This window comes from Labeo rohita, chromosome 19 (genome assembly GCF_022985175.1).
Source record: "Labeo rohita strain BAU-BD-2019 chromosome 19, IGBB_LRoh.1.0, whole genome shotgun sequence".
Classification (NCBI taxonomy): Eukaryota; Metazoa; Chordata; class Actinopteri; order Cypriniformes; family Cyprinidae; genus Labeo; species Labeo rohita.
The window spans coordinates 11,522,788-11,548,475 of record NC_066887.1 but is presented as its reverse complement, the minus strand read 5'-3'; the positions used below and the strand labels follow the sequence as shown (position 1 = coordinate 11,548,475).

General features: G+C 36.0%; 1 protein-coding gene across 3 annotated transcripts in view; it reads left to right on the top strand.

Annotated features, from left to right (window-relative positions):
- znf704 (zinc finger protein 704) overlaps positions 1-23,503 on the top strand; it is a 70,387-nt gene extending 46,884 nt beyond the window's left edge. The window contains exons 4-9 of one of the 3 annotated variants that reach the window (XM_051136439.1): positions 293-534; positions 4,795-4,895; positions 9,663-9,921; positions 11,951-12,061; positions 12,447-12,544; positions 15,321-23,503. In XM_051136439.1, coding sequence (XP_050992396.1) covers positions 293-534; positions 4,795-4,895; positions 9,663-9,921; positions 11,951-12,061; positions 12,447-12,544; positions 15,321-15,432 — 923 coding nt within the window. In that variant the 3' untranslated portion in view covers positions 15,433-23,503. Of the gene's footprint in view, positions 1-292; positions 535-4,794; positions 4,896-9,662; positions 9,922-11,950; positions 12,062-12,446; positions 12,545-15,317 lie in introns of all 3 variants that reach the window. The other 2 variants (XM_051136438.1, XM_051136440.1) reach the window with 2 other exon arrangements.
- Positions 23,504-25,688: the final 2,185 nt, after the last annotated feature.

The following is a 25,688-nucleotide window of genomic DNA, read 5'->3' as shown; positions in this document are numbered from 1 at the left end:
AGGTCATACGGGTTTGGAACAACATGAGGGTGAGTAATGTTGTAACTTCTGAAGTGCTTTAATGGAGTACTATAATTGTGGCTTTTATGTAATATAATTAGGACTTTAACTTTCTGTTATTACAGTGTGTTAAAGCACCGCTGCGCACTGAGGGTTTCATAAACTAGCATGACGTTTATGTCTTTTTCACTCTTCATTACACTTAATTGAAAGTTTAGTGTATTATAAAGCAGTATATATGTCGGGATGATGGTAATTACTGCACTTAACATATCCCATTCTCGCTACACAGAGGGTCTAAACGGCTCATGGAAGGACGGAGGCTTTACTCCATCCAGCTACAGCAGCAGTGGATACTGGAGTTGGAGTGCGCCCAGTGACCAGTCCAACCCGTCCACACCGTCCCCACCCCTGTCCGCTGACAGCTTCAAACCCTTCCGGATGCCCAGCCTCACGGGCCCACCAGACGACAACATCGATGAGCATGATGGGAACAGCTTGCTGTTTGACGAACCCATCCCCCGCAAACGCAAGGTGAGCTGCCGTCATCTCACCTTCACTTAGGGAGATTTGATCAGGCGTAACTTAGTTAAACATTGCTATAGGAATAATGGATAAAGGGGGGTAATAGATTTACAACTAGCAGCACAAAAAATCCGTAGCCACCCTGCCGCCCATGTTCCTGGCAGGGTTTGTGATCCTTGAAGTGAAATTTAAATGCAATTTAAAGTGAGACAAAGACTCGTATGTGATTGCTGAATACTAGAGGTTGATTTGCATATGCATCTGTACTAAAAACAACTTTTGCAAATATTGAATATTTGTAAAAATAAGTACTAGTATTATAGTATAATAATACTATATATATAATATATATAAACAGGTTTTGGTTGCACAAACTACAACCTAGAATTTCATTCATTTTGTACTCCTTTAGAATAAGGACATTTTTTTGACATATTCAGTATATTCATTTTAAAATGATTGGCTGATTCAAATCAGACGATAATGGCTTTGAATGTAAATATCACAGATACGTAAAATTACGGCGATATGTCTTGCCGATAAGAGGAATAACTCAAATGTGCTCAGGGTGTGCTAGCGATTATATTGCATCAGCAGTGTGGCTCCTCCTTGAAGCAAAGTTTTGCCTGAATGATAATTAGATTCATTGTTTTGGATCGCTGCATTTAATTTGAGAATAAACTTACAGAATGGCATGTTCGATGTGTGATTGAGCAAACAGTGGCAGCCTCCCCCGGGTTCTAATGCCCGTTCGTTAAGGAGTTTTAATTCTGTAGGGTACGCTGTTGGCCTACTTCTAATAAAATGAAAGTAAAATACACAAATAACATTTTAGACTGTATTTCTGTTTAAATAAAGCAGTAATTGATAAAAATCATGAGTATGTTTTGGTTTAAAGATCAGAAGCTATAGCTTACATGAATTAAAAAAAAAAAAAAAACACACACATGACACTTGTAAATAGAATAATTTTATATATACTGTTTTATTTATTAATGTATAATATGTTATATATAGCTCCAAAAGATTTTCAGAATTATGACTCTTTTGCGTTAGACCACCAACAAATGTTAAATCTTAAAATAAAACAGAGGTAAAGGTTACCACTGCATTTTTCTGGAAAAGAAATGCAGCAATTGATATATAGTTTATTTATAGTTATTTTCAAAGCTTCAATGTACTGTCATTATAAAAGAACTTAGTTATTGTTTATTTAATTCTAACAAATAAGTTCTTGTTAAAAACTAGCCAAAATTAAAAATTATTTATTTATAATTTCTGCACAGGAGAGACTTGGTGTTGTTTTCAAACAAAAGGAAATATCGACATAGTTATCGGCCAAAATGAGTTAAAAAAAAGATCAGCATATCAGAATTTTTTTTAGCAACAATCAAATATCATGCATCCCTAGATTTTAAACTTAAGTTATTGGTGTCAGCAAAATATAGCTTCAGTCGAGTTAATGTCTTTCAACCTTTGCAATTTATGGCAACTGTGTATGTGTGTGAATTTTCTGTAAAGGTGCTAAAGTTAATGTAAGCAATTCAGTTAATTTGATTAATTCCAGTTCATTTAGAATTTAAATTATATACAGAACCTTCAGGACCCATACTATGCATTTCAATTAATGTAAGCGTCGACCGATTGTCAGTGCCGATATGAAGCATTTTTATGGTTATTGGTATTGTTCATTTTCAAAACCAGTTTGCTGAAAAATTAATTTAAAAGCATTTAAAGAAAGTTTTTGTCAGAGCCCTTGTTATTCCTAATTTTGACATGAATTTAAATTTTTGCACCAGACATGTATATTGGTTAAAAATATCGGTTATTATACTTGATCTGTAATAATCGGTATCGGCCCTGAAAAACGCTTATCATTCGACCCCTGATTTAACGGTTATGATACAACAACCTTCCAGCCCTAACTGAAAGGAAAGTCCACTTCCAGAACAAAAATTGACGGATAATGTACTCACCCCTAATAATACAATTTATATACTTTTTAATGTCAAACGCTCATCTTATCTTACTCTGCCTGAACTGTTTTTTTCCAGTTTATGACAGTTGGGGTATGTCGAAAAATTCCCATCTCATGTTCTCCCTCAACTTCGCTGTTTTACCTATTTTGTTGAGGGTGTTTGATCATCTTTGCATGTTCACTTTGCATAGACTGGGCCGGTACTTTTGCAGTGATGTACGATGATTTTGAAATGATTTTTGAAGTTGAGGGAGAAAATACAATTGGAGTTTTTCGACATACCCTAACTGTCTTGAGCCAGAATACACAGAGTTCAGGCAGAGCAAGACAAGACGAGCGTTTGAGATTAAAAAGTATTTAAACTGTATATTTTTAATGAAAATAACCAATCGTTTCGCTAGATAAGACCCTTTGTCCTCGGCTGGGATCATTTACTACCGCATTTGGGATCGTTTGAAGCTGCATTTAAACTGCATTTTGAAAGTTCAAAATCGGGGCACCATATCAGTCCATTATATGGAGAAAAATCCTGAAATGTTTTCCTCAAAAAACATAATTTCTTTACGACTGAAGAAAAAAAGACATGAACATCTTGGATAACAAGGGGGTACATTATCTGTAAATTATTGTTCTGGAAGTGAACTTCTCCTTGAACAACTGCAGCCACCAATGACTGCAAAAACCTCTTTGTTCACTGCATTTTACCTGTGTATTTCAAGGCAGTTGAAAAAATATGCAGTATGAGAGCTGAATCATGATTAGATTATTTTAACTGATTGACAGCTATGTAATTTGTATTTTATTCCTGTATGTGACATGACTATTTCCTGAATTTATAGAAAGATGTTTAAAAGTGATTTATACGTGGTCTTATATTAGCCCTGCAGACAGATTACTTGAGAAGTCGTAGGCACATATTTCTTCACTTTTAATAACATACTGTCCTCTCTAGGATGTGGCTCATTTGGAGGTGTCGTTACCAGACATGATGATGCTGTGTAGAGAGGCAATTTACTTGTCTTTACGAAGATAAGTTACCAATGCACTAGGCTGCTCGCAGGCACCAATCTACTTTATCTTCCAGTTCGTCAGGCTCGTGTCAGGTGCATCCCAGATTCTGTCAGTCTTCCCTCATTTGTGGGAATGAATAGACCTTCTTTATCTCTGTTATTGTCTCTCCAGCTTAGGATTCAAGGGACAACAGCAATGCCAGTGCTTGTCGGTGCCCTGTTTTCATTATCACTACTATTATGTACAGTATGCATTTCATGGACATATTATAGACAAATAATAACTACTTGTTACAAATATTTAGCTGAGTTTTATTTCCTAGAATAAAAAAAAATATATATAATGTACTTTGTATGCTGACAGGTGGCGATACTCCAAAGTCTGTAAAACATGGTAATACGATGGTGAATCATTTATTTACTATGGCATTTACACAACACTCCAAGGAACTGTGTTTCATGGTACATTATTTTACAAATATATCGCTGTTGATAAAGAAGTGCAGTTCCTTTTAAAATAATTTCTAGGAATTGCTGTGGAATCATTAGCTGCCTCCCAACTCATCAGTCAGTCATATCTCAGTGTCTTTCCTGGCAGCGTCTTCTAAAGAGCCTTTCCTAAAAGAAGAAAAATGGCAAAGCTTTTGGCTTTGACCTTCAGCTGCCTTCTAGAGAGTTGACTTCAACACGAGGACACCAGCCAGTTTGAACTGTTATTAATTAGTAGCTGGTTTATAGCACTGGGAATTGCGGCACTGTTGTCATCCAGGGACATGACGAACCGATTAAGCGGGAAAAATCTGCTTTGTTTGCCAGGCCAACACAATGGCTATCTAGTGAAAATTAAATTAGCGTCATGACAATGGTAAACAAACGTACCACACGCCACTGGAATAATAGCATATGTCGAGAGATTGAAGTATTACGACTTTCATCTTCACTTATGCTCACTTGTGCTTTCAACCCGGGTGCAGTTTTGACACGGGAGCCGCGGCTCTCAAATGACAATTGTGTAATTAGTGCAGACACATTCTGTGAAAGATGACATGAGCTTTTGAAAGACTGCACTATAGTGTCGCTCTCAATGCAGACCAATTACCAGCCGCAGAATAAAGCAAGAGAGACGTCTAAAGGTGGGCGCCCTGCTGAGGCTCTGGGCTCCGCTCGCACTTCTTGCATCCCCCCGTGTCAGTCCTTTGTGAGTGTTTTGAATGCTGGGGACAAGAGGGCTGCCGATTGATGTGGATTAGTGTACTCACTGTGCACCTGTGTCCCTGACAGAACTCCATGAAGGTGATGTTCAAGTGTCTCTGGAAGAACTGTGGAAAGGTCTTGAGCACAGCCGCCGGGATACAGAGGCACATTCGAACCGTCCATCTGGGGTAAGGCACCTGTGGTATCACGACAAAAAAAGTGTGTTACTGACTAACAATACAATACATTTTAACCAGGCATTGAATGCGATGAAATAGCACTGCATCATATTTAAATGAAGTCATATTATTCTCAGCACAAATATGCTTCCTTTATATGCCTTGTGCATTAACGCTAATATAAACTTTGGATGAGAAGGTTGTTTGTTACACTACCATTCAAATATTTGGGGTCAGTATTATTTTTTTTCAGCAAAGATGTATTAAATTGATCAAATGTATCAGTAAAGACATACATACATACACATTTATTTATTTATATATATATATATATATATATATATATGGATTGTGGACGTGACGTGTCATTTTCACTATCCTACAAGATAGAAATGAATATAATTATTATTGTCATTATTTACAAATAGCAGTAAATTGTTAAACATGTCTTTGTTCTACGTGGACCTGTTGTTATAAAAGCAGTGTTATTTGATGTTTTTTTTTGTTTTTTTCCTTTTACATTTTTGAGCAAAATCTTAAAATTGTCCTATGGTGTGACTGTCTCAAGCATGTTCCAATAAATTACAACTTTTGTAAATTAAGAAGAAAGCAGAAAAATGTTAATAAATACCTTCAGCATAATCGTAAAAGTCAATCATTTTTCTCATCCATATATTTTTGAAAGCGTACGAACTTGATTAATTTTGTCTTTAAAGACCATGTCCTCTGGTGTGACACCATATCCCGATTTTAAATCGGCTAATTCCAGAAACACTTTAATTAGTTGAAGGACCCCATTCATGATCATGTTACTGAAGCCCCCTGTCAACCCTATGTCATATGCACTTGGTACATTTTTGTCTCAGAATTGTTTTTTTTTTTGTTGTTTTTTTGGATCCACTTATCCACTTGTTACGTTTTGTTGTCCTTTGGTGTGACAACCCTAAATTATATTTTGTAATTAAAAACTGTATGTTAAACTACACAATCAAGGAAAATTATGCAAATGTGTCTTGCTAAGCGCACGGAAAAGTAAGGTCATTAATTGACACAAAAGGCTGAAACGTCCTTTGGTTTGACAGATAATGTCCTCCGGTGTGACAAGGTCTCTTTAAAAAGCATTTTAATAATTAAATAAGATTTGTTTAACACCGTTTTCTTCTTTTTTTTAATCATTTTCAGTGTTCTTAAATACAAAAATTACATTCATTTATTTTTTTTGACATTTTTGCAGAAAACTTGAACTGTTATAAAGTGTCATTGAAAAATGTAAAATGTGATACTTTGTTTTTGAGACAAAAAGAATTGAGGGAGAGAAATTAGTGGAAGAGACAGGACATGGAAATATAGACAGAAACTGTTAAGTGAACAGGGATCCACAAGCAGGGAGGAGATCCTAAAAGAACGATGCAGAAAGTAAATACAAATCAAAATGATGGCTTAAAAAGAGTAGCCATGTAGTTTTAAAAAATTCATTCATTTCAATCATAAATCAATCATATTTAGTGCCACACATGCAGCTGGGAGGACAAAAGAGTTTCAGTAACATACTGATTGACTGCGAGACTAAATTTTGTTAATGAAAATTTTGTTTTGTTTAAAAAACATGTTGATATTGTTTGTATCAAAATTAAACTTTCTTTCTCCTTAAAATACTTTATTAACTACCTATGGTGTGACAATGTTATAAGGTGTGACACATAAAAGAACCACAGATTTGCTTTTATCTCAAAATATCTAAAAAAAAAAAAAAAAAACAAAAAAAAAAACAGTTGAGTATTGCAATAGGGGAGAAAGAAATATCACTCATTATGATCAATTTCATACTTTTTAGCAGTTTTGAATTGATGACAAAGTTTGTCTTGTTGTCAAAGTTTGTCTTGAAATTGTCCAACAATCATGAGGATTTTTTTTAAATTAAATAAATAACACTATATGAAAATAACTGTCTACCAATGAAGATACATTTCTCTCATGCTATTTGTATAATATTAAGGGGTTTTTTTCCCATAATTTTTGCTATGTCACAGTCACACCATAGGACAAATTTATGGTACAGTTCAGTAAAAATGTAAAAAAAAAAAAAAAAAAAAAAAAAAAAAAAAAGAAAGAATTGCTGAAGTTAGTGACCCTTCATATTTTCTCAAAGATCAGACATCTACGCTACATAAATATATGCATTTCTTCATAAAAAATGCTATTTTAGAAAAAAACAATTTTTACTGCCTATTTGTCATCTACCCATATAAATGCTTTTCTGTGGAGATAGAATTGTTGTATAATTCCAAATAAATAGATCAGGGGTGGCGAACGTCAGTCCTGGAGAGCTGCAGCCCTGCAGAGTTTTGCTTTAACCCTAATCAAACACACCTGAACAAGCTAATCAAGGTCTAAAGGGTTACTAGGAATCTACAAGCAGGTGAGTTTTTATTAAGGTTGGAGCTGAACTCTGCAGGGCTGTGGCTCTCCAGGACCGGAGTTCGCCACCCCTGAAATAGATCATGGTCCACAAATAAATGTAAAGAGATTAACAAAAATTAAACAAATTGGCAAATATAATGAGATCCACAAGTAACAAATCTGCTCCCGCCCTGACTGTAAAGCAAAATGTGATTGGCTATAGCGAGAACATGCTACGATTGGTCAGTAAAATGTGGCTGTTATCTGATTGGCTTGAGTAGACGGTGGGTTGAGTCCATGCATTTGTGGATTTGTCAGTATCTTGATGCTAGAAATGTTTCAAAATCCACAAATGCACAGGATGCGCTTTACAAATGAATGCCAGGCAAAGGTGTATTTGTGACATAAAAAGATATTTGTGAATATTTTTTTTGTTTGCAAATCTCATTTTATTTATTTGTGAATTTAATTAATGTTTGTGAAACTCTAAGATTTGTTTGTGGATCTCATTCTATTTATTTGTTAATGTTTAATTTTTTTTTTTCATCTCTTTACATTTATTTGTGGATCATAAAGTATTTATTTGGAATTATGCAACAATTCTATCTCCATACTTTTCTATACATATATTGTGGTTTCCACAAAAACATTAAGCAACACAACCATTTTCAATAATAATACAAAATGCTTCCTGAGCAACAAATCAGCATATTTCTGAAGGATCACTGAAGACTGGAGTAATGATGCTGAAAATTTAGCTTTCCATTACAGGAATAAATTACATTTTAAAATATATTATAATAGAAAACAATTATTGTAAATTTCACTAATATTTCACAATATAACTGTTTTTTTTTTGTTTGTTTGTTTGTTTTGTATTTTTAATCAAATAAATGTAGCCTAGGTGAGCATAAGAGACATTTTTTAGCAACATTTAAAAATCTTACAAACCTCAAACTGTTAAATGGTAGTGTATTTACAAGTATGTAAAATTAAATCCATAAAATGTGAAAAAATGTTAAATTATGGCAGATTTTTATCATGTTTAATGTATATCTGCAGAGATATTTTTATAGTCATGCTTGCACCTCAAAATAAACCCAATACAGCATGTACATAAAAAAAAAAAACACATCTTTAAGATTTACATTTATTACCAAAAAAACCAAAAACAAACAAAACAAAACTTTTCCAAAGTACGTTTCTCATCAGACAGAAAGCCATTCACGTGTTTGTGTGTTACACAATCTCTTGGCTGATATCCATCACAGTGAACTCTGGATAGCCTATAGTGAGAGATAAGAGACTGCAGCCTGCTCCTGATTCAGTGTCAAAACATGAGACTAATTCCAGCAGGATTATCACCAGGCTTACACTATTACTGCTGGGCACAAAGTAATGACAGCAAACGCCAGATGATTGTGAAGGAAGGTTTATGTTTCTCTCGGCTGAAGTCTAATTAAAGCGCACAAGTGTCAGTACTGCTGGGAGATACCAGGAGGATTTCTAGATCTCATCTTTCTGAAATATGGTTCAGTGGAAGGACATTTGGTGTTGAAATACTGTGATGTAGTGTTGTCACAATACCAAAATTTGGACTTCGATACGTTACCTGACTAAAATATCACAATACTACTACTGAACCGATACTATGAAAAAAAACAACAAAAAAAAAACATACAACAACAGGAAAAGTAATTGTATAACAGATGATTCAAAAGGAGATCATAGTTATTCAACTACAGAGCCTACAGGTATGTAGAGGTCTTTGCTATATTGGTAAGTTAGCTTAAATGATAAAGCCAAATCTTATTTCATGATATAGTCATTTTCACAACAACAATTAGTATCATGACATAGTCATTTTTGTTATTTAATCTTTGTTAGTAATAATAAGAACATAGAAGGCCCTATGAAATATGTTTTATTAGTTTTCTCAAATTTTGTGAATCTGTTTTCCATTCATTTTCTGGATTCTATGTTAATTGTTTCATTAAATTTTAATAATCAAAAGCATGTCTAATAAATTTATAAAGGATAATTAGATTTGATAAAGAATTAATTTATTATAGGCTATTTATTTATTTTTTCAGAAATATTGTGTTGAGCATTTACAACTTTCTGGTAAATAAATTCTGGTAAATATTTTTTTCTGGTAAATATTCCTTAAATGTTGTTTTAATAATATTTTTATTAGTAGTAGTAGTACTACTACTACTATATCGTGCAACACTACTGTGATGTGCCTTTATATGACAGTAAATTATTATAGTGTTGTTCTGTATGGTACATGGAAGTTATATTAGTTGTGCACATTAAATGAAAGCAAATCATAGTGTCAACATTAAAATATTTCAATGTTTTGTCTCTCTTCAGGAGGAATTGTGACTCAGAGTGCAGTGACGGAGAGGAGGATTTCTACTACACTGAGATCAAGCTGAACACAGACTCTGTGGCGGACGGTTTGAGCAGTCTGTCTCCTGTGTCCCCGTCTGTGCTGTCCCCCCCGCCGGGTTTGGAGCAGAGACCGCCGGATGGCACAAACGGAGCAAAGAGCGAGAACAGCACCACCACCCCTCTCAGCCGCTCCGCTCCCAGCGCACTCTACCTAGTGCACACAGACCACGCCTACCAGGTACAGCTTAACCAATCACGATGAACTACGCACATTTACATAACATTACATCACCTGAGAGATTCACTCTGATGCTCTCCGAACACAACCACTAGACAAATACAATATGGAAATGACCTAGTATTTTTATGCAATTTCAGAAAGCAAGCAGAACATTTAATATCAAAAAGCCCTCTCAGTATGAAGACAGGTCAAGCTGGGCATGAAGTCGCCCCTCGATCATAATATAAAGCATGAAAAGGTCACACGTGAGGAGAATTATGATGAGAAGTCGCATGTTCCTTTTAATGGGATCAAATACATTACCATTCAAAGGTTTGGGGTCGGTAGGATATTGATTTTATGTTTTTGAAAGAAGTCTCTTTATGCTCACAAAGGCTGCATTTATTTCATTAAATATACAGTAGTAACACTAATATTATGAAATATTACAACAATTTAAAATAACTGTTTTTAATTTCAAAATATTTTAAAATATAATTTATTCCTACAATGCAAAGCTGAATTTTTTTTAGCATCATTACTCCAGTCTACAGTGTCACATGATCCTTCAGAAATCATTCTAATATGCTGATTTGCTGTTTCAGAAGCATTTCTTACTATTATGAATGTAGAAAACAGTTACGCTGCTGAATATTTTTTGTAGAAATATTTCTTTTTCAGGATTCTTCAATGATATAAATAAAGAAAACTGTGTTTATTTAAAATCTAATTTTTGTAACATTATAAATGTCTTTAAATGTCATATTTGATTAATTTAATGCATCCATGCTGAATAATTGAATGGCATTGTACAAAGACAATGCCTCAAAATGTAGAACAAAGATGCCAACTCAGATCAAGGATATTTTTATTAACAGAAACGTATTTTTATAAACTTGACTGTACAGTTAAAAAAAAATAAAAATACAAAATATACAAATACAAATAGAAACTTGTATTACATTTACTGAACAATAAAACTGAAAACCAAAACACAAAACAAAATAATAAAACAGGAAATCAGTATAATAACTATAATAATCCTATTAAATAATGCTTGTAAAATCTGTATAGGGCCCTTTGAAATTTTTTCTTTTTCCAAATACATTTTTGCCGTTTTATTTTTTCTAGACTCTATTTTAATGGTTAAATTAAAAAATATTAATCAGAAAGCACATCTAATTAATTGAAATCATGAAACATACACAATTTACACAGCATTTTTTTTCCTCAAATTTAATTTTATTTTTTACCAAATGCTTTGTTTCCATTCATTTTCTGGATTCCAATTTAATGGTTTCATAAAATTATAATAATCAAAAGCATCTCTAATTAATTGATTTTTATAAAAAAAATAATTTACTATTATTATTTTTATTTTTTTCCAGAAATATTGTTGAGTATCTACATTTTTAATATATTCTGGCAAATATTCCTTAAAATTTTTTTTAATAATAATTGTATTAGTAGTACTTGTACTATCATAAGTGATGTATTTCTGTCACAGTTTCAAGGTAAACTGAACTTTTATTTTGACAGGTTGCTGTGAAGACCTTTAAGTTTCTGTTATTTTTTCTCAAAAGAAACTGTAAAATGCTCATGAAATGACTCTCAGAGCAGTTCTAGAGATTATGTATGTGTTCATGGACTCGTATATTGAGGCGGCAGAGGCTGAAAACACTGAGAGTAGCGCACGCTTTAGTATGCATGTATTAAACTAATCATTCACACAGAGACAAGCAGAACATGCAGGATTTTATATTTAAATAGTCTTTTGCATCCTAATATTCATAGACACTAGTCCTGTTTCACTAGACTCTGACCTAATTTTGATTTATTTATACAAAATTTCGCAAATTCCGTAACATTACGCATTATATACAGTAAATTCCAAAATTCCATTTTTTTATGAATGAATTCTGTGATTCCTTCCGCATTTTTTGAATATTAGATGCTGTCAAAATGGTTATTATTACATACATGCAGCCCAGTCATAATCGTGGGCCCGTAGAGAATACAGTATATCAGTGTAACTGTCACTCCACAGGCCACAGCCCCCGTCACCATCCCTTCCACAAGCTCCACTGGCTTCACCCCCTCCAGCAGCAGTTTCAGTATCTCCTGGCAGTCCCCACCTGTCACTTTCACTGGCACCTCTGTGAGTACACACACACACACACACTCCTGTGCCCATCACACACATGCACACACTGATCTCCAGTGTGCCTTGCATTAGACTGTCCCTTTATACACACACAGTAGAGTCCTGACCGATTGTCTCATAATCACCTACTGATCTACCACAGTTTGGCCTCTGATTTGATGACAGTGTTGTCAGGTAACTCAATTGAGTCAGTCTGACAAATATCTCAACAGTGATGCATAAACTAATACACAAACGCTCACAAAACAAGCTAAACAGACTAAATTTTGTGCTCAGTGTCTCTATAAAGTGAGCTTTCAGATTTTTATGACAGGAAATGGATGAATGATGTGTTTGGCCTTGTGTGACGGATGTTAACTCTCTCTCTGTCTGACTGCAGGCCTCTCCCACTCATAGCCGGACGCAGGGCTTTGGGGAGCAGCGCTCTCAGACCATTGCAGTGCTCTCATCTCCCCCGAGAGCTGCAGGCTCACTCAGGTACAGTCTTAACTACACTTCCTTTCAATCTTAAATTACAGGAGTCCACTTCCAGAACAACAATTAACAAATAATTTACTCACCCCCTTGTCATCCAAGATGTTCACGTCTTTCTGTCTTCAGTCGTAAAGAAATTATGGTTTTTGAGGAAAACATTTCAGAATTTTTCTCCATATAATGGACTTCATTGGTGCCCCGATTTCGAACTTCCAAAATGTAGTTTAAATGCAGCTTCGAAGGGCTCTAAACAGTCCCAGCTGAGAAAGAAGGGTCTTATCTAGCGAAACAATCTGTCTTTTTTTTTTTTGTTGTTTTTTCGGAAAATAAAGATTTGTATACTTTTTAAGCACAAAAGCTGTATGATGAACTTAGACGTGATTCATAGTAATGATGGGAAGTTCAGATCATTTTACCAACTGGGACCTTTGAGTCTCGTTCAGCAAAATGAACAATCTTTTTTTGCGAGTCGTTTCATTCATTTTAGCAAAAAATATACTTCTGTAACATATCTACTGCTTACACAAACGTTGATCACACTACAAACAAGACAAAACTATAATGCTATAAGAAACAGAAAAGACCTGGGTCTTTAGTATATGATTAGCTCACCTCACCTCTTATCTTCAAAATGAATAATTCGTTCAAGAACGACCCATCACTAATTTGTAGCATTGTGGACACGCATCCCAGAGCCTGTGCCACACAAGCTTTTGTGCTTAAAAAGTATACAAATTTTTACACGTTTTATGATCGCCCAGATGTAAGAATCTAGTCGCACATCATAAACTCTTTAAGTAGTGTGGAAAAGTACAATAATCAGTAAGTTCTCTGCTTACTTGGTATGATGCCAGTAGCATGTGAAAAGTCTGTGGTGTGTTGTGTTAAAGGGATAGTTCACCCAAAAAAGAAAATTCTGTCACTAATTACCCTCATGTCGCTCCCGTAAGACCCGTAAACCCGTAAGACCTTTGTTCATTTTCAGAACACAAATTAAGATATTTTTGATGAAATCCAAATGCTTTTTGTCCCTGCATCGACAGCATTGTTGAACAAAGTCGTTATTTTTGTTTTCTTTGCACACAACCAGTATTCTTATAGCTTCATAACATTATGGTTGAACCACTGATGTCACATGGACTTTTTAAACAATATCCTTACTACCTTTCTGGGCCTTGAATGTGGTAGTTGAGGTAGTGAGGGTCAGAAAGCTCTTGGATTTCATTTCAGTTTGTGTTCTGAATATGAACAAAGGTCTTACGGGTTTGGAACGACATGAGGGTGAGTAATTAATGACAGAATTTTCATTTTTTGGGTGAACTAACCCTTTAGATTGTAGGATCATACTGGAAGGTACCATATTGGTATTAGATATTGTTTTAACTTATTGAAATTGGTTAATATTGTATATTTCATTATAAATGCTCAATTCCTCTAATTTTACATTTGTGACCTACATTTTTTTAAATGCATGATATATGGTTTGTTAGCATAGGACAATATTTGGCTGAGATACAACCATTTGAAAGTCTAGAATCTGAAGGTGCAAAAAAATCAAAATACTGAGAAAATCACCTTAAAGTTGTCCAAATGAAGTTCTTAGCAATGCATATTACTAATCAAAAATTAAGTTGAGATATATTTACAATAGGAAATTTACAAAATAGCCTCATGGAACATGATCTTTATATAATATCCTAATGGCATAAAAGAAAAACGGACAATTTTGACCCATACAGTATATTTTTGGCTATTGCTACAAATATAACCGTGCTACTTAACACTGGTTTTGTGGTCCAGGGTCACATTTAGAATACAGTGTCACTTTAATAACACTGTACATTATACTTGCTGCACATCATAATTTTAAGACGCCTAAATTCACGTAGCATTTTGTTTTTTTAGTGCTTTTAATTTATTTAGACAAAATAGAATAATAATAATCAGTTACTGTCCATGAAATGAAAATTATTGGCCAGAATTAGATTTTTGCATAAATAATTTTATTATTTATGTTGTTTTGCATTTTAAATTTAGATTTGATTAGATATTGCTTGTGTCATGTTTGTTAATCTCTATAATCTTAGAAAAAACAAAATTATTATTATTATTTTTTTTAATTATGTACTCTCACATTAAATAACTCCAGTCATATCAGTGACTACAAAAAAAAAATGTTAATCACCTTATGATGATGATGATTTTGAGACCACATTATCCATGTCTTATGTGTGTGAACACCAAAAGCGAATTATATTATTTGCACGAATAGATTACATGCATAGATTACAAGTCCATGCAGAGATGCAAACAGACGCAATTTTTTGCTGGGCGACACAATTTCAGCCAATGCATGATATTCGCTTTAATCGAATTTCCCACTTGAGCTGAAATATTTCAACTTGTATGAATGACGCGCACGAGCCGCTGTCATGCAAGCCAGTCAACGAATAGCTTATTGACATGTCCAGTTATATCAGAAATGGAACAGAGTACACGCAGTGTTTTATTTGTGCGAGTGACGCGAGAAAACATCCCGCAAGTAATGTAGAGTGAGTAATGTGATGCGAACGTTCGCTTTGCTTTTGCGAAGATGTGTGCACACATCTTTACTTAAAGCTTCAGATGAACTTGCCTTGAGCTACAGGTACTATAAGAACAATTATTTAATTCAATTTTAATTCTGGAAGTACACATTTTTTGTAAAATATTTGCTTTTGAATGTTGAACATTTTTTGTAAAACCATTTTTGTGTTTTATGTCATGTGCTGTGCAGTAGGAAGTCAAGAGGCGAGGGTAAGAAGTGTCGTAAGGTGTACGGCATGGAAAACCGAGACATGTGGTGCACGGCCTGCCGCTGGAAGAAAGCCTGCCAGAGATTTGTTGACTGAAACATCTGTGACGGCTTACAGAAACAAACAGGGTGGGCTTCCTTTGCATGCATACCATAATGAAACACGTCCCTTCTTCTTTGTTACTGACCACAGCCCCACCCTGCTTCACCTTAAACCCACATGGACCTCGAGGGTTAAACCCTTATGCATTCCCTCCTAAACCAACGAACGCACTCCCAACCTTTGCAGATTACCAACTCTCCCTTTGAGGCGAGTTGCTTTACACTGCAAAAAATAAAAAAAAAAGACTTGTGATCCATCTCTTTTTGTTTGTGTTCAGTATACTGCTTAAAGACATTCTTGTCAGTTCCTAAAGGACCAGCCGGGGCAAGACCAGCCTCTGTCCTTGCTCTTTTTAAAAGAGAAGAAAGCTCTCTTTCAGACTGCGTAAGTGCTATAAAACACAACTGGAGAAAGTGTTTCTTTTTCCACGGGCGCTTTTTCGCATTTCTCCTGCCCATTTTACTAAAGGTTAAGGGTTGGACAGCCAGAAAACCCTGTCTTCTCAAGAATGTACCACCACAGGGGTTTGTTTTAGTATGTTGACTGGACAGCTCCCCTGAATGGAAATTCCTCAATGCAAAAAAAATAAAAAAAAAACAAGTATGGGAAGAGAAAGACTTTCAGCTCCCCCTTTCAGCCGTGCTGACACAAGCAATTGCACCTACAAAGGACGGATTTTATATCTCTGGTTTTATATTTGCGTTTACCAACAGGACATTTCTTTCAGGGATGCGATCAGTAAAAGCAAAACCAGCAGTTAGATTTAACAGCAGAGAACTCAGTGCTTTTTGTCACAGGAATATCTTCTTGCTACCAAAAAGGGTTTTTTTACGTGCCATTTTCCTTTTTTTTTGCTTTGTGTGTTAACTGACTTCAACAGAATGAAGTGTTGAAGCACTGCGATCATTAAAACCCAACGGCACAGACTCGCATCAAAGTTAGTGATCGCAAGAACCAGCCATTCAGGCAACGCAACCTCTCCTTCCCATCGGACTCCATCAGCAGGAATGAACTGCATTCATATTAGAGCCATATTTGAGCCCGCGGTGGTTTTACGCCACAGTCTGTTGCCTAGAGAGGTTCGACCAACATGCCCAAGTAAAGAAAACTCTGCAAAGTGGTTCATTTTTACCTCTGAAAGGTGAAGAGCTCTTTACCTCTCACCTTTTTCCTGACCTCACAGGTTCAAGTAGGAAGTAATAAAAATAGCAAATGCCACATCTACTCCAGCACAAGAGCTGGAAGCACTCAGATGTGCTGGTGTTATGCTTCTATAGTTGGTACAGTATCACGTAACATGGCAGAACGCTGGTCACAAGAGGACGGACATCTTTTCACGATGGGCTTCTTTGCAAAGGATGACCAGAAAAATTCTCCCATGTCAACACTTGGATTGGATCTTAAGGAATATGGCAGCTCGGTTGGCAATTGTAATCTGGTTTTGGTGGCTCTGATACAGTCTAATATGATATCGTCTACGTAACATCAACACAAGCTAGTTAACTCATCATATACATGCAAATAATGCTTACTGTGATCAACTCATTGTCTGTTTTGTTCATCACATTGTTCCCCTTTTCACTTACTGTCGATATGTATATATAGATAAGGTATATAGTATTAAAACCCCCAGATTAAATATTTTATGCCCAGAGTAACACTTGGTTTTATTGGTAGAATGGCTTTGTTCACACTGTACATAAATGGGTTGTAAGTCGGATTTTAGTTATTAGATCATTTGTTTGTACAATGTAGTCAATATCCTATGCATCTACATGGGTTATTTAGGAATGCTATAACCACCAGTTATGAAAAGTCTCACAAACGAATAAAACATGATATAAAAAAGAATAAACATGATTTAATTTGATTTCACACTAGATATGGATGTGGTTTGGATCTGGTTCAGAAACATCAGATTTCATGTGGTCTTTTGCAGGTCAGAATACAAAAAACTCCCAACGCCACAAATGGATGTGGTTTGGATCCGGGCTACAAAACTCTAGAGTTCATCAGATATTTTCAGCCAGTGTGAATAAAGCCAGATACTACACCAAATGAAAAAACTAAGGGCATTTTAAATGTGAGTCTATAATTAAGACTCATGTAAAATCAATATGCATTTAAATAACATCTCTAAGAAAACGCTTTAAACCTGACACAGACAAAAAAAAAATAAAAAAAAATCCAGAAACGACCAAGAGTTCATGCATTTTGAACTCTAAATTTTCTCCCCCCCACCTCACACTCTGTTGACACTATTCAACAGATCTTGCAAGGAAAAGGTCTTTAGGGCCTTGCGTCTTTCCGTATGACTGGAGGCAACCTGTTTGTGAAAGCGCAGCTATGCTGAAGCCGCACACCAGCACCCAAGGGCTCTTATACTTCAATTCTACTCCAATGCTTATTGAAACATTTTGTGATCTCATGCCAGAGACGAAGACGAGTTTCAATAATTAATAGCTGCATATTTTGGCCCCTCCGCTGGTGTGAGGAACATCTCAGAGGCTGCTGCTTGTCCCTCCATTCCCTTCCTGGTGCTATTTTAGACCAAAGGGTCTGAGAGATCTCATGGGCGTTTTACGTAACAGGGCAGGCCGATGTCTAAAGTTGTTTACATTCAGTACTTGGGGAAACTCTTTCCATCACGTTTCCTACAAATGAGACAAGTTTTGGGAATATCTCCACATTTATTTCTAAACGTTACCTAAAAACATGCTCTTGCCTCAGATAAGCTGTAATGTGAAGTTAAGATCACGGTGCATTTGGTTTCTAATGATGTTTCACACACCTGTCACCATGGTGCTTATGTATTGGCTGCAGTTTTGTTAGCTAGGCTACAGCGCATTACTCGTGTTCATTAGGGGTGCTAGCTTTCTTGTGCACAGGCCTTTTTGTTGTACGATGTGAAATATAAGACACACGGTGCGCATCAAGCTGGAACATGAGTGTGTCTGGATTCACTATTTACTTTTTTTTATCGCCAACTTCGTTCACAGGTTAAACAGAGTATATAATGTACCTACAATACTTATATAAGCTACCTGGTAAACAGTATTTAGGACTAGTGCTGCTCATGAATATCTACTTGGGTCCACGTCTCATAGTAATGCAGTACAAAGCTTTTATTGTTCAGAAATTCAGTAGGACGCCAAGGTGTTAGCTGTCCTTAGCCTAAGTAGTCTTCTCTGGTTCTGTGTACACATACCGTATAGGTAATTAACAACAATAACTAATAATACTAGTATATTATTCAAAATGTGTAATGTTTTGATCCATATTCTAAGCTACTTTAACACGCCGGTGTACAGATCCTAGGCAACAGATTAAGAAGCTTCCTGTTCGGAACTTTCACCGGGTCCAGAGTTTAACATGCTAGTTTAGCCGCTTTAAAAGCAACCCTGGGTATTAAGACTTGTGTGGCTTAATATAACGCAAATGATGTCTCTTACTGAAATATGTAGTAGAGAAGTAGTAGCATTATTTCGACGACGTCGTCGCCATTATTTCGACGACGTGAAATGGTTGCACTCGGTGAGCTACTGGCGCTACCTATTGCTATTTTTACCAAAACACAACTCAGAATACACTACTCTAAAAAGAACTGATACGATGCCACATTGTGCAGCTTTTAGTCGTTATTTTCAGTTGAAGGGCAACAAGAAAAGCGTGAAGGTCTTTGCATACTGAGGCTAAAATTCTCATCCAACGTTTTCTGAACGTTAAAAAATAAATACGACCTCACGTAGTGTCAATTATGTTTACACATTGCCTCTGAAATTTTCATCCATCATAGAAAAATTTGGATCGGGTTACATTTTCTGCATTCTGGCATCTGTAGCAAACGTTTTGAGAGGTGTTTTGACATATTGAGGTTCTGTGCGTAATAATTTTGATGAATATGAAAAAACGTATACTCCTGCCTGTGGATGAATAAAACTTCCTAAAGACCTGCGTCTTTGTTCTTTCCACTTCAGCCCTGATGTCTTTAACAGTGCGTTTCCACTACAGCATCAAATCTACAATGCCACTGCTTTAGAACGTGTAAAATTTAGGGCAAAGCACGCCTCTGAAAACAATGTTTACACCCTATTTGCACTTCATTGGCATTATCTAGGTACAATCTAAAATTCAAAATGATGAAACGTAGCCTATATAGACAGCCCTAAATAAAACATATGACTTCTTCAACAAGAAGTGATTTCAGCTCAGTAATCCACCAGTTCAGCAAACACTCTGAAACATTTGTCAAAATCCTGCCTTGCCTACCTTTCACAGCGTTTTGTCGCCTGGTGTTTTTTTGCTCGAGATTTGCATAAACTCAAGTAATGCCCAACCTTTCTGACGCTCTTGGCTGCTGTCTCTATGCTGCTTTCAATCCCATAATGCACCGCGCAAGCATTTAATCTCAACTTGCATAGGAATTAATTCAAAACGCTTGCTACGTGCCAGTGGAAACGCACCGTAAGGCTCTTAGTAGACCACAGCTACTCAAAGAGCTTACAAATGGCAGAGACAAGAAACACTAGATGCCATTCTGACAGATTGTAAACATGTTGGCGTTAAGATTCCTTGTGAGGAAAATCAATGGTACGGAATTCGGTTTAAGCCTATGCTTATATTCATCACCACCTATAAACTCTTACAGTAGCTGTGGTCATCATGTCAGTATTTTATTTTTTGAGTTGTGCTGCGGTAAAAATAGCAAAGGTAGCACCATTTCACGTCGTCGAAAAAATGGCGTCCCCAAGATATATATATATATATATAAAATGATGTGGATTTTTTTAAATAACATAAATCATTTATGGGTTTTGTACTACATATTTCAGTAAGAGACATCATTAATGTTATATATTGCCATACAAGTCATAATACCCAGGGTTCCCTTTAAAAGACAGAAGTCTTGCTATTTCTTTTCCCACACATCAGCGTGAGGAAAAACCGAAAGTGCGATGTTAATCGGATACCCATATGTCTTTGGTTGGTATTAGTGTTGGATCTGTGCAGATGTTTAGAGTGGGTGTGCATATCCCATGTCAGACTGACCCAATCTGACTGTGTTTGCGAAGACTGAATCGTTTGTGTAACTCCAAACCGCCACTCAGCTATAGCCAGATGGCAGATGGGCCACTCAGTAGTCTACTTACATAACTTGTGTGTTTGTGTCGAGCCACAAACAGCAAGAACGAGTAGAGGCCGTTGACGGGAGTCTGCAAAAAAAAAAAAAAAAAAAAAAAAAAAAAAAAAAGGCTGTGGTCGAGAGAAACATTCCAGACTGCACATTTAAATCTTTTTTGTTATGAAACAGCATCATCAGGATGGAACTTACTCTCTCTTAGAGGGCTTATAATCACTGCTGTCATTGGACAGTTTTGGCATTCTGCAATGCATACTACCAATAAAATAGCTGCCGGGTTCCCGTGGTTTATGATCAGGTCATGTCTATCCTAGGTGGAGAGGGGCCCAGAAAGGTTTTGTTTTCCGTAGAGGGAGCCAGTCCCTCAGACCGCTTTCAGGAATGTATTTGTATGAGGATATATAGGAGTCTGACTGTGCCTTGGTGAGGTCTGATATTGTGCATGGAGATGCACAGAAAAGCAAAGGAATGTTTCTGGTGTCGGCTTGTCTGAGTTCATAATTTTGTCTGGATTTAAACGTGTGGGAGTGGAGGCCCCTTTTTTTACTGATTTGAGGACTAGCTCTTGCTTTTTTTTCTGGTCAAAGAGTCTTTTGATGAATCTGAAGCTTGGGGGGTGTGGGGAGTGTCTTTTTCCCGGTTGTGCTTTGTAAACGATTTTTAGCTACAATATCATAGTTGTTTTTGTCTTGTTGTTTTCATCTCCAGTTTTGGAAACGCAGCGGGAAACGTTTAATCACCATTTCAAACAGGGGGGTTTGTTGAATACGGCTGCGTTTTAAGAACCGGGGAGCGTTTTTCTTACAAGATGCTTAAACAGTGAGATCATCCATTATTGTCAGAGACTAAAACTACAGCCTAACAGACAGGACCGTGCACATAAGATCTTAGCATTATGAATCGCAAGCTTGGTCATATGCTTTCCATCGTGTCTCCCAAAGTAGGGCTGCATGATTTGACGAAAAATGGTTTTCTGTGCTTGTTTGTCAACTCAAATATGTGACCCTGAACCATAAAACCAGCCAAAAGGGTAAATTTTTTTAAATTGTGAAATTTATACATAATCTGAAAGCTGAATAAGTAAGCTTTCTATTGATGTATGGTCTGTTATGGTGCTGAGATACAACCATTTCAAAATCTAGAATCTGAGGGTGCAAAAAAAAAAAAAACTGAGAAAATCACCTTTAAAGTTGTCTAAATGAAGTTCTTAGCAATGCATATTACTAATCAAAAATGATGTTTTTACACATTTACGGTAGGAAATTTACAGAATATCTTCATGGAACATGATCTTTACTTAATATCCTAATGATTTTTGGCATAAAAGAAAAATAGATAATGTTGACCCATACAATGTATTTTTGGCTATTGCTACAGATATACCTGTGCTACTCAAGACTGGTTTTGTGGTCCAGGGTCAGATATGTTGAGCTCACAAATGCACGTATTAAGTGACCCAAACTCAGAATAGATGCAGAGATGTGTTTAAATGGAGCAGCATTTATTGCGAATCGAGACTCTGAAAACAACAGATCATGAGCTGCTCGTGTGTAAACAAACATTGTGCCGCGTTTCACTCTGAAACACACAATGCATATATTTATTTATTTAAATTGCAGCCTTTTCAACCGCATTAAGCCATTTTGTGATTTTGGTTTTATTTTGATTAATCATGCAGCCCTATCTCAAAGGATCTTAGAGAATAAAAAGGACATCATGTAACACGTTTGTCTCAAGCCTTGCTGTTACGGGAAAAAACAAAAAAACAAAAACAAAAAACATAACCCATCCAAAAACCCTAAACATGTCGCTTTACATCTTTAAAAAAATAAAGATGCCAAGAGACATTATGGGAATGTAGGCTCAGCGCTCTGAATGGATTATCTCACTGCTGACCTTTGTCAATCAAGAACCATGTTAACCTCAAGAACTCAAAGACTGTCGCACTGGATTTTTACACTTTTTCAAGTATTTGCTGATCTAACTGTATTTTTTAATACTGCATGTGCATGCCGAAGAAAACAAACGGAAAAAAATATGATCTGAATTTATGAATGTGTTGTTTGTGATGTTTTATCTGTAAAAACAGGCACAGGGCAGGCAGGCTGCTGTTACTATAGGAATGACTTGCAAAATTCACTTCCTCTGAAAAAGTATTCATTTTCATAGGCATCTTTTCATAGTCGCCCATTTTCATGTTCTGACACAATGGGGCACATATTTTTAAGGGACAGTTCAACCCCTCAAAACAGTAAATACTGTGGATAACCGGGTCTTAAACAAAAATGTTTAGAACCACTGCTATAAGCTGTTTTGTATGGTAAAAAGCAGCATAAGCAAATTACCATTTTAATTTTTGGGTGAACTGTTACTTTAAGAGAGAGCACTCGACTCTGATTGGCTGAAGCGCTGATAGAAACTGCCACATTCTGCATCATTCCACAGGGTCTGGGCCAAAAGCCAAATTTGTGTGGCTTCTTAGACCTGTTCTATACTTAGCAGCATGTGCTCATATCTAGTGATTTTATAGCCCATTGAGAAGGGTGGACTGCCATAAAAACAAACAGATGCTGACGATAAAACAACCAGCTTCTGACCGCCGTAGCACAGGCGATAATAACAAACGCCTGACGGATAGTACATGAGTGCTTCGAAATGATTTAAAAGAGAGGACCTGTTCATCTCAAGGACCAATATACTCAGCCCAAACTGTGCTTTTTTTATTTTTAGTTCACACCTTTCTGTCCCATTGTCTGTTCTTTTTGACATTCCTGATTTTACAAGTATTGTTTGATGTTAAGAACGGGCATCTGATGCCCTGTGCACATGAAGGAAGTCTACTGTGTAAAGAGAAAAAGGGAAAACTCAGGATGTCTTCATCTTTGCATGCCGCTGCTAGCAAAAAAAAAAAAAAAAAAAAAAGAATGCGGCAGTTGAGTTGTAAAGCCATAAAGGAAAAGAGGTGTGTTTGGGTCACCCATGCCATTTACCAAAATTATTCTTTTGATCAGTAAGCAATGTCTAGACTTTATTCAATAACTGTGTATTATTCATTATTGCACACTCTGACTATATGTATATTGAAGCTGTTCATTGAAGAAGGCACTTGATGTCTCTATGCCAATGTGAAGGATAAAGTCATTGATGGGGGACAGATTTTATTGTAGATGCAATAGCTATGAATGTAGCTATGAATAAATGGATGGTATATTTATATGCTTATAAAAGAAAATATTGTTATCCTGAAGAGGGACACCCTTGAAATTGGCAGGTTTTCAGAAGATGATTTGTAACTTGATTGTACCATATTATGCATATAACTTTGTGACATTAGCACTAATGAACTGAGGATTAGGCCTATGGTTGAAATCAAGAAACCCAAAGATTATTTCTCAAATTTGATGTGATATCACAGCAAATAACAAATAAGCTGTACAAATTTCACTTAAACTTAACATAAAATTAATGTGTACAACTAAAGTTTTATTAATCCACCTTAAGGTGCGTTCACATTTGCGAAACTTAGGTGAATTTTTGCAGGCACACTACGTCCACTGTCAACTGTGCAGTTAAAGGAATAGTTCACCCTAAAATGAAAATTCTGTCATTAATTACTCACCCTCATGTCGTTCCAAACACAAACTAAGATATTTTTTATGAAATCCAAGAGCTTTCTGACCCTGCATAGACAGCAATGGTGAACACCAAAGACTGAGACGGAAGAGAAAAAAAATCATTAGAAAAAAGTCATTATTAGAGGTGCACTGATCAACAAGCCAGGGACCTGAATTAGCCAGTTTTCTGCAGGATCAGCCCAGACCGATGACCGGCTGGTCTGTCTGCCAATTCCGAGCCAGTCCATTTAAACGTCACACTTACAGCAACTTATAATGTATTTGTGTAAGAAGTTAAAATTAAGTGACTTACATTGTAGACACAATATTGACTGTTTTTGCTCAATTTCGCTGACGAAAATAGTTCCAATCAAAGCCAAAGCAGAACCGATGCATAGTGGTGTTTCGTTACTAATCAAGTGAGTCAATGATTCAGAAACAAATTTATAAAAACCCGTTCACTTGCCTCATTTCTGAATGACTCTGCTGTTTGAACGAATCGGATGAATGAATTACTAAATGACTCACAGTCATTTGCTGCCACCTACTGGTGGTCTGGTTTCATATAAAAGTATCAATGCAATTTTTCCCAACATTTCTTATTTGTATGTTTAAAACATTTATTATTTATGAATGTGAAAATTTGCAATGTAAATGCATTTATAGAGAATATGTGTAACTTAGTCCAGGGGAATTGTAATGTTTAATATTGTTTAATAATGTTTTTTTATTACGTATTTTTTTTTCTTCATTGAAAGAAGTATAGCTTTTTGCATGCATATGCTGTCAATAATGGTTCTTCAAAAGAAAATCGTAATCGGCAACAAACGGTACCGTCAGTCACACTTCTGCCAAGAAAATTCCAATCGGTGCATCTCTAGTCTTTATTTTTCTTTTCTTTGTGCAAAAAAACTTTTCTTGTAGCTTCATAAAATTAAGGTTGAACCACTATTTTAACAATGACCTTCCTACCTTTCTGGGTCTTGAACGTGGTAGTACCATTGCTGTCTATTCAGGGTCAAAAAGGTCTCGGATTTCATCAAAAATATCTTAATTTGTGTTCAGAAGATGAATGAAGGTCTTATGGGTTTGTAACCACATGAGTATGAGTAATTAATGACAGAATTTTCATTTTTGGGTGAACCATTGCTTAAACTCAGAGGTCACGTCCAAACCAAGCAGCTTTATATTGGCAAACTGCAAATTTAAATGTTAACAGTTCAACAAACTTGATTCTAAAGTAAAATTCGCTAGGGGGAATTTTTCACCTGATTTTTCCCTCACAAAATTCCCAAACGCTTGGATTGCTGTTGAAATGGCTGCATTTTGCCCCTGCAATTTCGCCGTATAAAGCTAAATGTGACTGCACATTTAACGGCCATTCACACAGAACAGGTTATGCCGTTCAAGAACGTAGGAAAAGGCCCAAAGAATCTTAAAACAACGCAGCATCTCCAAAACAAGTCTAAAAGGGCGTCGATGTAGCAAATTTGTAC